General features: G+C 52.0%; 7 protein-coding genes across 7 annotated transcripts; 5 read left to right on the plus strand and 2 right to left on the minus strand.

Moving 5' to 3' along the window:
* Positions 1-506: 506 nt before the first annotated feature.
* On the plus strand, positions 507-2,354 carry N7515_004536 (pseudouridine synthase DEG1; the record flags this gene model as incomplete). Its single annotated transcript, XM_056665280.1, has 1 exon — positions 507-2,354. One exon carries the CDS (start codon positions 507-509, stop codon positions 2,352-2,354), a length of 1,848 nt encoding a protein of 615 aa, XP_056522230.1.
* A 112-nt stretch (positions 2,355-2,466) lies between these two features.
* N7515_004537 (PIG-H family GPI synthesis protein) lies at positions 2,467-3,188 on the minus strand (the record flags this gene model as incomplete). The annotated part of the gene is made up of 3 exons (XM_056665281.1): positions 2,467-2,544; positions 2,595-2,797; positions 2,855-3,188. The coding sequence occupies 3 exons, from the start codon at positions 3,186-3,188 to the stop codon at positions 2,467-2,469; spliced, it is 615 nt and encodes a 204-aa protein (XP_056522231.1).
* Positions 3,189-3,464: 276 nt separating this feature from the next.
* On the plus strand, positions 3,465-4,067 carry N7515_004538 (ubiquitin-like protein HUB1; the record flags this gene model as incomplete). The annotated part of the gene is made up of 1 exon (XM_056665282.1): positions 3,465-4,067. One exon carries the CDS (start codon positions 3,465-3,467, stop codon positions 4,065-4,067), a length of 603 nt encoding a protein of 200 aa, XP_056522232.1.
* Positions 4,068-5,253: 1,186 nt separating this feature from the next.
* On the plus strand, positions 5,254-6,225 carry N7515_004539 (ribose phosphate diphosphokinase subunit PRS5; the record flags this gene model as incomplete). The annotated part of the gene is made up of 3 exons (XM_056665283.1): positions 5,254-5,727; positions 5,783-6,106; positions 6,169-6,225. The coding sequence occupies 3 exons, from the start codon at positions 5,254-5,256 to the stop codon at positions 6,223-6,225; spliced, it is 855 nt and encodes a 284-aa protein (XP_056522233.1).
* Positions 6,226-6,861: 636 nt separating this feature from the next.
* Positions 6,862-8,136, minus strand: N7515_004540 (H(+)-transporting V0 sector ATPase subunit d; the record flags this gene model as incomplete). Its single annotated transcript, XM_056665284.1, has 4 exons — positions 6,862-6,945; positions 7,004-7,893; positions 7,968-8,056; positions 8,105-8,136. 4 exons carry the CDS (start codon positions 8,134-8,136, stop codon positions 6,862-6,864), a joined length of 1,095 nt encoding a protein of 364 aa, XP_056522234.1.
* A 292-nt stretch (positions 8,137-8,428) lies between these two features.
* On the plus strand, positions 8,429-10,322 carry nop58 (RNA-processing protein NOP58; the record flags this gene model as incomplete). Its single annotated transcript, XM_056665285.1, has 3 exons — positions 8,429-8,553; positions 8,673-8,833; positions 8,890-10,322. 3 exons carry the CDS (start codon positions 8,429-8,431, stop codon positions 10,320-10,322), a joined length of 1,719 nt encoding a protein of 572 aa, XP_056522235.1.
* Positions 10,323-10,971: 649 nt separating this feature from the next.
* Positions 10,972-11,870, plus strand: N7515_004542 (uncharacterized protein; the record flags this gene model as incomplete). Its single annotated transcript, XM_056665286.1, has 3 exons — positions 10,972-10,977; positions 11,030-11,182; positions 11,346-11,870. The coding sequence occupies 3 exons, from the start codon at positions 10,972-10,974 to the stop codon at positions 11,868-11,870; spliced, it is 684 nt and encodes a 227-aa protein (XP_056522236.1).
* Positions 11,871-11,927: the final 57 nt, after the last annotated feature.

The following is an 11,927-nucleotide window of genomic DNA, read 5'->3' on the forward strand; positions in this document are numbered from 1 at the left end:
CCACGTTCTCTGAACGCTATGAGGACGGGTCTGTTCAAGGTAGAGGTGAGGTAGAGTGATAATGGAGGTTCTGTGCTTGGCGGATGAGATAGACACGGCTGTCGATATATTGTTTCTACAACCCCACGTTGTGCCATTTGGATTTACTAAAACCACTAGAATCGACTAGCAGACTATTTAAATGGTCTTTATGGTATTAATTGGGTCCCAAATGCTCCTGGATACATCGATATACATTAAATACATGCAGAACATGGGATCGAGATTTGGTAATTACACAGCAATACAGAAGGCAATACGTAAAATACACCAGACCCTCTTCCGCGGACTTTTTTTCAATTTCTATTTTCTCCAGGGCCAACGTCCACATCGAGTCCAGACGCACCCTCCGTTGCATAACTGGTATGTGGAAAGCGCCAGCAAGGCTCTTTCCATTGAGTTGCAACATACAGGCCATCAGGCATACAGGACACATGTGCCAGCCTCGCGCCCCAACATCCCAAAATATGGCAAACACCGACAACAAGATGCAACTCGACTACTCGGCATGGAGTAACTCCAGCCTCATTGCGCGCATTACCGAACTGGAGCGCCAGCTTCACTCTCGGACCACCGAGTTCACAGCGCCAGCGGAAACCCCGTCACAGGAGGCAAACAAGCCATCTGCGCCCATCTCTACCGACGTCCACGAACCCGCGATCCCGCCCCCCGAGCCCTGCAATAATCCTAAAAAGCGGCCACACTCTCCTCCCGAAGATATTACCACGGCGCCTGCGCCCTCGCGGTTTATCAAAGCCGCAAAGCCTCCCAGACTTGATCGCGATTTTGACCCCTCCAAGTACTCGACGCGGTATATTGCGCTCAAGTTCGCATACTTGGGCCAAGCGTACAATGGACTCGAGCATACCAATGGCAACACCACACCTCTGCCCACAGTTGAGGAGATTCTGTGGAAGGCATTGCGGCGCACTCGGCTCATCTTCCCTGAGACAACCTCGGACATGGAACCGACCGAGAACGGGGTGAGGGTGCCGATGCGCCCCTATCACCTGTACTGGGATGGATGCGAGTACTCCAAAGCAGGACGTACGGATAAGGGCGTGAGCGCTTTTGGGCAAGTCATTGGGTTGAGAGTCCGCAGTAACCGCCCCAAGCCCAAGCCCCCTGTTGAGGGCCAGGATGCAATGAATATTGATTCGGGAGCTACTGAAAAGGAATGGGATGATGTTGCAGATGAGTTGAACTACATCGCCGTTCTAAACAGGGTACTCCCGGAAGACATCCGAGTTCTCGCATGGTGTCCCAACCCGCCGCCTGGTTTCGATGCACGTTTCTCCTGCCGTGAGCGGCGATACAGGTACTTCTTCACCAATCCCGCGTTCTCTCCAACCCCTGGACCTGCCGGATTCGAGAATCGGGCACAAAATGGCAAAGGACCGCGTGCTGAGTTCCGTGAGGGCTGGCTCGATATCGAGGCTATGCGCGAAGCAGCCAAATATTTCGAGGGCACACATGATTTCCGGAACTTCTGCAAGCTGGATACCAACAAACAGATTGATAACTTTGAGCGTATCATCCATCACTCCAGTATCGAGGCCGTCAATCCCAAGGTTAACCCCTTGGGTTATGTTGGCCGAGCTGGCTTCCAGGCCAAAGAAGGCGTGATCCCCGAGCCGGATACGACAACTCCCGACACGGTCTCTCAAAGCATTCCTCAGGTCTACTCATTCAACCTCCACGGTTCCGCCTTTTTGTGGCACCAGGTACGACACATGGTTGCAATCCTGTTCTTGGTGGGGCAGGGATATGAGTCCCCATCGATTGTCCCCGAATTGCTGGACATTTCCAAGAACCCGCGCAAGCCGACCTATGCAATGGCCGATGATGCTCCGCTGGTTCTTGAGGACTGCATCTTCCCCGAACCAGGCTCTGGCAGTCGCCTTGATTCCTTGAACTGGGTTTATGCTGGTGACAGCATGGAAAGCTCTAGGGCAAGTGCCAAGGGCGATAGCAAATTTGGCCTGCGCGGTACAGTTGAACGGCTGTGGACGGTCTGGAGGCAACGCAAGATAGATGAGATCCTAGCGGGTGCCATGCTAGACTTGATTGTCAGTCAGGGCAATCAAAACGTTGACAACATGGACGACCAGAAGGTGAAACCTGGTTTCTCTAAGAAATCATACAGAGGTGCCAAAGTCTGGCAAGGTGGAAATGAGGCCGTTGTCGGTGGAAAATATGTCCCTGTTGACCAGAAACCAAAGATGGACACGGTGGAAGTCCAAAATGCAAGAGGACTCGTGATAAAGCAGCGAAGACTGGCAAAGGGCGAAGCTGCGAAGGCGGCAGAGGAATGAATGCCCATGTACTTACTCGCTGATACAGCACCGCACCTTTGGTTCAGACTAGTACATGCTTTATGCACAGAAAATGTCCTCGTGTAAGGGTTTTAGTGCTGTAATATATCAATCATGACTTCGAATCGTAGAGACATCGCCGCGACCCTCTCCAAACTTGCTCCAAAATCTCTCGTTTGGGCAACATGTTCTACTCGCAATATTAGCTTAATGCGTAGACTGCTGACGGTACGAACATACCGGGAAGACCACCAAGGCATCAGGTTCCCCTTCGACAATGACGGCCAAGTAGAAGCGGACTTCGAAGCCCTTGAAAGCCTCGTGGATCACAATGTCCTGGATTTGTGTCGTAGGAATAAATCTTGTTGCAGCAGTAGAAAGATACGTTGAAGACAATGTCGAAGTCTGAATTCCGAACCCTCGAATAACCAAGAGCGATTCCTCTGCGGAATAATCAGCCATGCACAGATCTAATCATGGCGACTCGCCATTTGACCTACCAGTATATCCTCTTCTGAAGACACAGTAGATCACCAATGTGCTAACAACGACAATTGCTAGCGGATTATATGAGTCCACCAGGCGACACAGTTTGGATCCGAGCGGACTTGACCATACGGCTGACCAGCGTACCACCCTGCCATCCTCCTGAAATAAGAAGATTCGAAGGCGTGTGATACTGAGAGCAATCACACAGAGGAAGACAATTGAGCGCAGCAGTATTTGAAGCCCGAATAAGACCTTGGCTGGAGAACTCGATCGTTGGGGGGCATTCGATACTGTGAAGGAGACAGTCGTCGGAGAGGGACGTTGGACTTTGAGGCGGCCTGGCATTTTCAGGTGGGAATTAGGCAGGGGTGGAATTCAGGCAAGATTAGCTGACAGCTTGCATTGCAGCTCGTCTATTCAGTGGTAGAAGTACCGAGGAATCTAAACGGACTTAACACAGGTTGACAGGAGAGCTTGCGATGAACAAACAAGCTAGTCTAATTAAGGCTTAGTGTACCCCACTGGCCGTGCATAACGTCACGTGCTCTTGAGCTTCTCCGTTTAGATTACATCTGGGCAGTTGGGCACTCACACAACATCACCTTCTCTCCCTATACAGCCATGGCCGATCGATCCAGAAGCAGATCCCCCCGCAGAAGGGATGACGGTGACAGAGAACGCCCCAAAAAGACCGGAGGCTTTCGGTGGAAGGACAAAAGTCGCACCGATGATTCCCGCGGCGATGACCGTAGATTAGAACGAGGATACCGAGAGCGACCACGATCACCACGACGCGACCGAGATGGAGACCGGTATGGAGATAGACCCAGAAATGGCGACCGCGACCGGGACCAACCACGACGTGACCCTCGAGATGCGCCGCGGGAAGATCGGGAAAAGGAAAAGAAAGTGAAAAAGGAAAAGAAGCCGGTCGCTCCGCAGTCTTCAGAGCCTATGATTGTGGTTCATGTCAACGACCGTCTGGGAACCAAAGCCGCGATCCCTTGCCTTGCGTCAGACCCGATCAGTATGTCTCCCTCGCTCTGTTGTTGGTATCCGCCAGTACTAACATACTACGCAGAGCTATTCAAAGCCCAAGTGGCAGCTCGCATCGGCCGCGAACCTCACGAGATTCTCCTCAAACGCCAGGGTGAGCGTCCTTTCAAGGATCAGCTTACACTAGAGGATTATGGAGTGAGCAATGGAGTTCAACTTGACCTGTGAGCCTCAGACACCCCCTTCCGCGAGCAAGACTGGAACTAACTCTATACCAGGGAAGTTGGAACGGGCGAATGACTGATTTGCCGGAGCAAGATTGCATCGGCGGGACGGTTATGCCAAACTCTTGTATGGGTTTCTTAGTACACAATATGGGGGGACCGGAGTCGGGGAGTTACCTGAACATGAACATGTCTTCTTTCCTTGTTTTGATTTTTTCACACAGAAACTGGTGATTTGAGCAAAGTCATGTATATCTACGGGGGGTGTGCAAGCAAATGGAAGATCTGAAGCTCTGAGCAGTAACTTGCTGACCATTTTGTCACTGTCGCCCTGCCCGACGCCATTTCCGAACGTTTTATGCGGGGCCCTGCGTCGTCACGACATACGCTTAACCTAAAGCGGCTTATGTGACACCTGAGGCATCCACGACAAGTCCACTCCACCAAAAGAGGCTTTTTTTTTCCCGTCGCGGGACTCGCAGCTTCGGTTTTTTCTATATGTCTTTGTCCCTCGAAGTCTCGATTCTCGCTCCGCCATGAGGTAGCAGTTGTCTTCTTCAATTTCAAGTGTTCTCCTTATATTCTCCTTACTGCATTTCTACCGATCCCTCGACGACTCACCGATCAAGATCGCCCCAGATTTTCCTTCCCCATCCGCTCAATCTATCCAATCCTGATTTCCTTCACCGGACCGAGCGCCTTTCTCCTCGATCTTTCCTCCTTCAACGCTGGCCTCCGGTATACCCACAAAACAAAACACCATGGTTCGCAATCTTGTCGTCATCGGAGGCAACTCCCACCCTCAGTTGACTCAGAGCATTTGCGGCGTGCTCGGCATCCCCCCGCGGAGGTTCTGCTCTCCAAGTTCGCGGTGGGCGAGACCCGGGTCGAAATCCAAGAGTCCGTCCGTGAAAAGGATGTTTACATCATTCAATCTGGTGGTGGAAAAGTCAACGACCACTTGCTAGAGCTTCTCATCACCATCTCCGCATGCAAGACTGCCTCGGCCCGACGAGTCACAGCCGTCCTCCCTCTTTTCCCTTACTCTCGTCAAAGTGATATACCTTACGATAAGGCTGGCGCTCCTCTTGTCAAGGCCGCCGTGGGGGGTCGACCCAACAATGGATACACATTCGAGAGCACTCCTCCGACACCGGGCCCCGGAAAGCCCGAGGGTCTGGGCTTGATGAATGGAATTGAGAACCTTCAGAGGGGGCCTTGCCAAGGCTCAGATTGAGGACAGCACTGGTAGCCCTGTGAAGCGGCGGGGTAATGGTCTGCCCCGCAGTGACACAACGGAATCCCTCAAGTCTGTCAACGGAGCCGACGAGCCAGCGAGTAGCACATCCGCCAAGATCAGTTCCTTCCAGCCACGTCCTGGGTACAAGCAGTGGGTTGCCCAGGCCGGCACCCTGGTGGCGGATTTGCTTACCTGCGCCGGCGCCGATCACATCATCACCATGGATTTGCACGATCCGCAGTACCAAGGATTCTTTGATATCCCGGTCGACAACCTTTACGGCCGACCCCTTCTCAAGAGCTATATCCAGCGCAACATTCCCAATTACAAGCAGGCTGTAATTGTCAGTCCCGATGCCGGCGGCGCCAAGCGCGCTACTGCCATTGCAGACCAAATGGGCATGGAGTTTGCCCTGATCCACAAGGTAGGTTTTTCGCAGTCCTTGCACAGTCTCGTATATAAGTCTCACAGTTTTGCAGGAACGCCGTCCTACCAAAATTACCGACCGCCAGAATGCCACCATGATGCTGGTTGGCGATGTCCGAGATCGGATAACCATTCTGATTGACGATCTGGCGGACACCTCTAATACGATTACTCGCGCCGCCAAGTTGCTGAAGAAGGAGGGCGCATCCCAAGTATACGCCCTGGTCACCCACGGAATCTTGAGTGGCGACGCTATCGAGCGCATCAACGCTAGCGCCCTCGACAAAGTCGTTGTCACCAACAGCGTGGACCAGGTTGAGCACCTGCGCCGATGCCCCAAGCTCGAGGTCTTGGAAGTCGGCCACGTTTTCGGCGAGGTGAGTCATATCCATTCATTTCCTTCCACATTGCAATCGCATACTGACTCATATCCTTCCAGGCCATCCGTCGTGTGCACCACGGTGAGAGCATCAGTGTGCTCTTCCAGTATGACTGATTGCTGTCAGACGTCTATATCCTAAAATTTCACGTTTTCTTTTCCAATCTCAACCTCAATTCCCCCTGTCATAGACCCAGGCTCGCAGTAGACTTGGTACTCTGGAAAATCTGCTTTCTGTCGCTTGCTCTCCTTTGGCTTTGGCTGGCTCTTTGTTCACCTCTATTTCGAATTTCTTGTCATATTATATCTGCCACACCCTTTGCCGTCTGCACATATGAGCACTGAATGTTCAATTGAATTTTTTTCTGCATGTAATCGCCTGGACTAGACGTTCAATCTGGCTGATCTATGTACTCTAGTTACCAACATGCAATGACATTAATGGTCTCTTACCTACAGAGTTGTCTTTACTGGTCGCCTCTACGATCAGCTGAAGTATGTACGCAGACTATAGTTGCTACTGCTTGTCGGAGGTAGCCTTGTACTAAATGGGAAATGTGATAGAGCCGAAATGAAATAGGACCTGGACCTTCCGATCCAGGAAAAAGAGGTTAGATGCGCTCACGTTAAAGATAGAACTGGGTACTCGATACAAAGAGAAGTGGCTGGCAACCAATGCAAAATGCCAACCAGGAAGATTGGTAGGTACAAGATGGTAGAGAAACACAATATCGTAGATTGTCCAGAGCGAGCTCAGAAAACGGATATGAAATTTCCAATCCTGTCCTTCTGATTCTGGGCAATGCATTCCGCAATCCAGGTGACGTTTCGAATTTCCTAAACGACGTTAGTTTCTTTCCTTGAACACTGAGAAGATCGGATCGCGTAGGCTTACCTGCTCCTTGAGTTTCATCCAAGCATACACCACCGCAGGAGTGAATTGACGGGTGAAGACCAGCTTTGACATATCCATCTCCTTTTGGTAGAAAAGATCTTCCAGACTCTTTCCATCTCCAGGACCACCGCCCATACCACCGAGTCCCCCACCACCCTGGCTCAGACCCACTGCATCGAAGAATGCTTTGTAGTCGGCCACAGCGCTTACGGCCAAGGCCACACCCTCGACATCCTCGGCACGGGACAGCATCAAGCTTCCTTCCGGATAGAGCTGGCCAAACTCCGGATACAACTTCCTTCGCTCCTGCTTGGACAGCTCGGTGCCGAAAGAGTTGAGAGTGATGTTGATAGCGCGGCGGTCCGCCTCGAATTGCAGGATCTGCGCCATGACGTCCTGCGTTGGTGTCCCGCTGAAGTCTGGGTGAGTGTTGACGAAATTGTAGAAGTCCTCCAAGTAGTTCTTGTAGAGGGTATTGCGAACGATCTCGATGTTCAGCTCGTCTAGGTCCTGGTGGCTGAGACTCTCCTTGAAGTAAGCAGCCAGTGGGGTCTCGATCAATACTGAGTTGTACAGTTCTTCGATGTTCGTCGCAACACATAGCACAGGAAGTGTCTCGAACCATCCCAGCGGGTGACATCGCTCCAGGAGTTCCCTCGTGTCTCGTTCATGGAGTGTGCCGGTGATCAACAGGGCGATGTTGTCGATCATGTATCCGTATGTCATGTATTCGAGGAACTTGGCAGTGGAGCCAGTTGATTGTGCGATCAAGTACTTGAATTCAGAGACTAGTTTATCTGTCATGCGGCCCGCGAGGTCGGAGGTGGAGGGGTTGGGGGGAAGAGACGAAAGGAAATCGCCGTATGAGGGGGCGAGCTGAAGCTTGACATCTGTATGACAAGTTGTCAGGTTTGAGTACAAGAACATGGGCTGTAAAGTAGTTCATAGCATCAATAGATCGTACCGTCAATTGTCTCGCATTGAGTGAGGTTGGAATAGTTCTGGCCGCTCAATAGGCTGTTGCGATAGCCGCGAACAATGCCCTCGACATATCTAGGGAAGTCAGCGATAAGTCATCAGAACAATAGAACGTCAACGCACCCGCCGTTGATATTAAAGAATAAGCCCTCCATGGTTAAAATGTGAATGGAACGATTGGAGAGGCACAGCTGTAGCTCTATTCGACCTGTCGGGGCGCAGGTGCTTAGTCATCCACAGCCACACAGTAGTCAAGCCACTTGTGGCACCCGCTTTTCAACTTTTTTTCTTCGTGCAAATTTAGATTCAATTCCTCCAACGACACCGGAGGCCGACGCCCTACACCCAATTTTTTTAAGTATTCTTTTTCCGTTCGGTCCATCGTTCGCTATTATCAGATCATACCCTCTTCTTAATTTTTCACCATAAACGCCGGGGCCGCGCACCATGACGCTCTTCATCCTCACTGAGACCAGCGCGGGTTATGCCCTGCTGAAGGCCAAGGACAAGAAGCTCCTCAAGCGTGATGATATCGCTGAGGAGGCTTCGACTGCGGAGGGTGTCTCCAACCTGTACGTCAATTGCCTTCTGCAAATCCTGCCAGACAAAATTTTGAGTGGGAAATGAATCCACCCGCTGAGCGGGCGCAAAAATTCATTATCGGCGACAGTCTCGCTAACAAAGTCCCTAGTCTCAAATTGAAGAGCTTTAAGAAGTTCGACAGTGCTGCCGCAGCTCTGGAGGAGGCTGCCTCCATTATGGAGGGCAAGGTCACCCCCCGCCTGGCCTCGCTTCTCGACGGCGTCAAGGACGAGAAGAAGGTTTCCCTGGCCGTTGCCGATGTCAAGCTTGGTATGTGGCTCTTGAGTACTGTTTTCCAGAAGCATACTGACTCTAGTTGTGAATAGGCAATGCCATCAGCAAGCTCCCCGGTCTTGACATCCAATTGATCGCTGATTCCAGCTGCAACGACATCTTCCGTGCCATCCGTGAGCACCTCACCACTCTCATTCCCGGTCTGGCCCCCAGTGACATGTCTACCATGTCCCTTGGTCTGTCCCACTCTCTCGCTCGTCACAAGCTCAAGTTCTCCCCCGATAAGATCGACACTATGATCGTCCAGGCCATTGGCCTTCTCGATGATCTTGACAAGGAGCTGAACACCTACGCCATGCGTGTCAAGGAATGGTACGGATGGCACTTCCCCGAGCTGGCTAAGATCCTCAACGACAACATTGCCTACGCCAAGCTCGTTCTGAAGATGGGTATGCGCTCCAACTGGGAGTCCGCTGATCTTGCTGAGATTCTTCCCGAGGAGATCGAGGGTGCTGTCAAGGCCGCTGCCGATCGTTCCATGGGTACTGAGATCAGCCCCGAGGATTTGGAGAACATCCAGGCTCTCGCTGAGCAGGTTGTTGGATTCTACGAGTACCGCTCTCAACTCGCCAGCTACTTGACTTCCCGCATGAATGCCATCGCACCCAACCTCACTGCCCTTGTCGGTGATCTCGTTGGTGCCCGTCTTATCGCTCACGCCGGCAGCCTTACCAGCCTGTCCAAGAGCCCCGCCAGTACCATCCAGATTCTGGGTGCCGAGAAGGCCCTTTTCCGTGCCCTCAAGACCAAGCACGACACTCCTAAGTACGGTTTGCTCTACCACGCCTCTTTGATCGGTCAGGCCACCGGCCGCAACAAGGGCAAGATGGCCCGTATCCTCGCCGCCAAAGCCTCTCTGGGTATCCGTGTCGACTCTCTCGCCGAGTGGGCTGACGATGTCACTGAGGAGGAGAAGGCTGCTCTCGGTACAGAGGCCCGCTTCAACCTTGAGCGTAAGCTTGCTGGTATGGAGGGCAAGCCTATCAAGCCCCGCGGTGTTGCAATTGCCCCCAACGGTGCTGCCCAGCCCGAGAAGTTCGACCTGAAGGAGGCCCGCAAGTACAACCCTGATGCCGATGCTCTGGCTTCCGAGGAGCCTGCTGCTGCCAAGAAGGACAAGAAGCAGAAGAAGCTTGTTGAGGAGGTTGAGGATGAGGAGATGGCCGATGCCGACTCCGACGAGGACTCTGACGCTTCCGAGGATGAGGCACCCAAGAAGAAGACGAAGAAGAGCGATATCGAGGAAATGGCTGCCAAGGCCGGTCTCAGTGTGAAGCGATATGAGCGAAAGCTCGAGCGTGGCGAGATCACTTTCGATGCAGCAGGCAACCCTACTTCAATTAGCAAGAAGGACCTGAAGAAGTCCAAGAAGGATGCCAAGAAGGCCAGCAAAGACGATGGAAAGAAGCGCAAGCGCTCCGAAGATGATGACGAGAAGAAGAAGAAGAAGTCCAAGGGAGAGTAAGCGCATGTTTTCAAAAGTTTCTGCAATGTGACCGGATGGCTTTCCTGGGATCTGTATGATATCACACTTTTTTTTGTTTCTGTTTCTGTTTTTTTTTTTGTTGCAATGCCTGTCGCTCGCATATTTTGAGCATTTCGAGGTTGATCTACCGGTCTTTTACTGGCGCAGAAGGTGCTCGTTAGGAACAAGGCAGTACAGTTTTAGCTGGAATAATCTGTTCATATCTTAATACCTAATTGTAATTCTTTAGACGTAGCCCACGACCTGCAGGCTGCGGTTATAACAAGCTTCTTGGTTGCATATTCGTGGCATGCTTCCTGCCTCCCGAGTCCCACCTCCACCTGAACCTAGTATCCGCTTCCGCCCATAGAAAACCTTTCTCTCTTCTCTTACCTCATTTCCGACACCTCGTTGAATCAAGATCATTTCCAATAGCACCAAACTCATCTCTTATCACATCTGGATCTAGCCGCATTGCCTCTTACCACTCCGAGACAACTACACAGTAGTGCCTAGTTCACCTTTCAAGGGTCCATCTGCCGGCCGATATAGACACCGCCCCTTTCTGCCGGCAGTTCAAACAATTTTCCTTCCCTCCCTCGTATCACTTGACTTTCTCCAGTCTATCTTACCACATACGACAGACACAATGAGGGTAAGAGTTATGGAACCTGAAGCTTCGAACTACTGTTAACGGAGTTTATCAGATCATTGACCCCCAAACCGCCGTTTTGACCAATGTCGAGGTCCTGGCGTACCTCACGTCCAATCCGCCCCGCCGATCACCGAACCCTCCGCCAAATTCGAAGAACTGGGTTCCAAGTCCTGATCTTAGAGACCATAATACAGTTGTCAAAGAAGTAAGCCAGTCTCAATAGCCTTGGTGCTCTAGCTATTTGGGACGTGGTGTACTGCAGCTACACCACGAACCCAGGTTGAAGCGGAGTCGATCAGACCCATGCTCCGAGACCAGATACAAGAGACCAAAAGCATGGAAGGACCCTCAACTAACGTCTGCACCAGATTCACAACTATGCAAGCCGTCTCTCTCCCCACCTCCTACGATACCCCCGTTACACAGCTCGCCCCTCCTCGTCTCAATCGATATCACAATCGCAAGCCGCAATGACCGGCACGCTGCGAACCACAAGTACTACAGATACAGAGCCAAATGCCTCTGCTTCCCCGTCCCCGAGCTTATCCACAGAACTGACTCCAATGGACGTTGCTCTCCGAGACCTGATCGTCAAGCTAAAGCCGTACAAGCTGACGAAAGCCGAGGTTGTTATGCTCCTCAATCTCGGAGTGGGAATCTGCAGCGAGTCTAGTGCTGATGCCGGCGATGGGGCAAATGGACACGATGAAATGGAAGTTGATGGAGAAGGGGAGGGTGCTGGTGAAGAGGGCGAGACCGATTACACTGCGGTGGTGCTGATGGACGCTGTCGTCGAAGAGCGGGAGCTCAGACTGAGCGACGAAGACGTGGCCGCTATTCTCGCCATCATCAAGGAAACCCTCACAGCAGATTACGAGAACGTTAAAGGGTGAGGATGTCGAGGTCCGGCAGTACAGGCACATGATATCGCGAAATCAAGCAAGATACCA

The sequence above is a fragment of the Penicillium bovifimosum genome (genome assembly GCF_028826915.1).
Source record: "Penicillium bovifimosum strain IBT 22155 chromosome Unknown utg000004l_segment0_segment0, whole genome shotgun sequence".
NCBI classification, from domain to species: Eukaryota; Fungi; Ascomycota; class Eurotiomycetes; order Eurotiales; family Aspergillaceae; genus Penicillium; species Penicillium bovifimosum.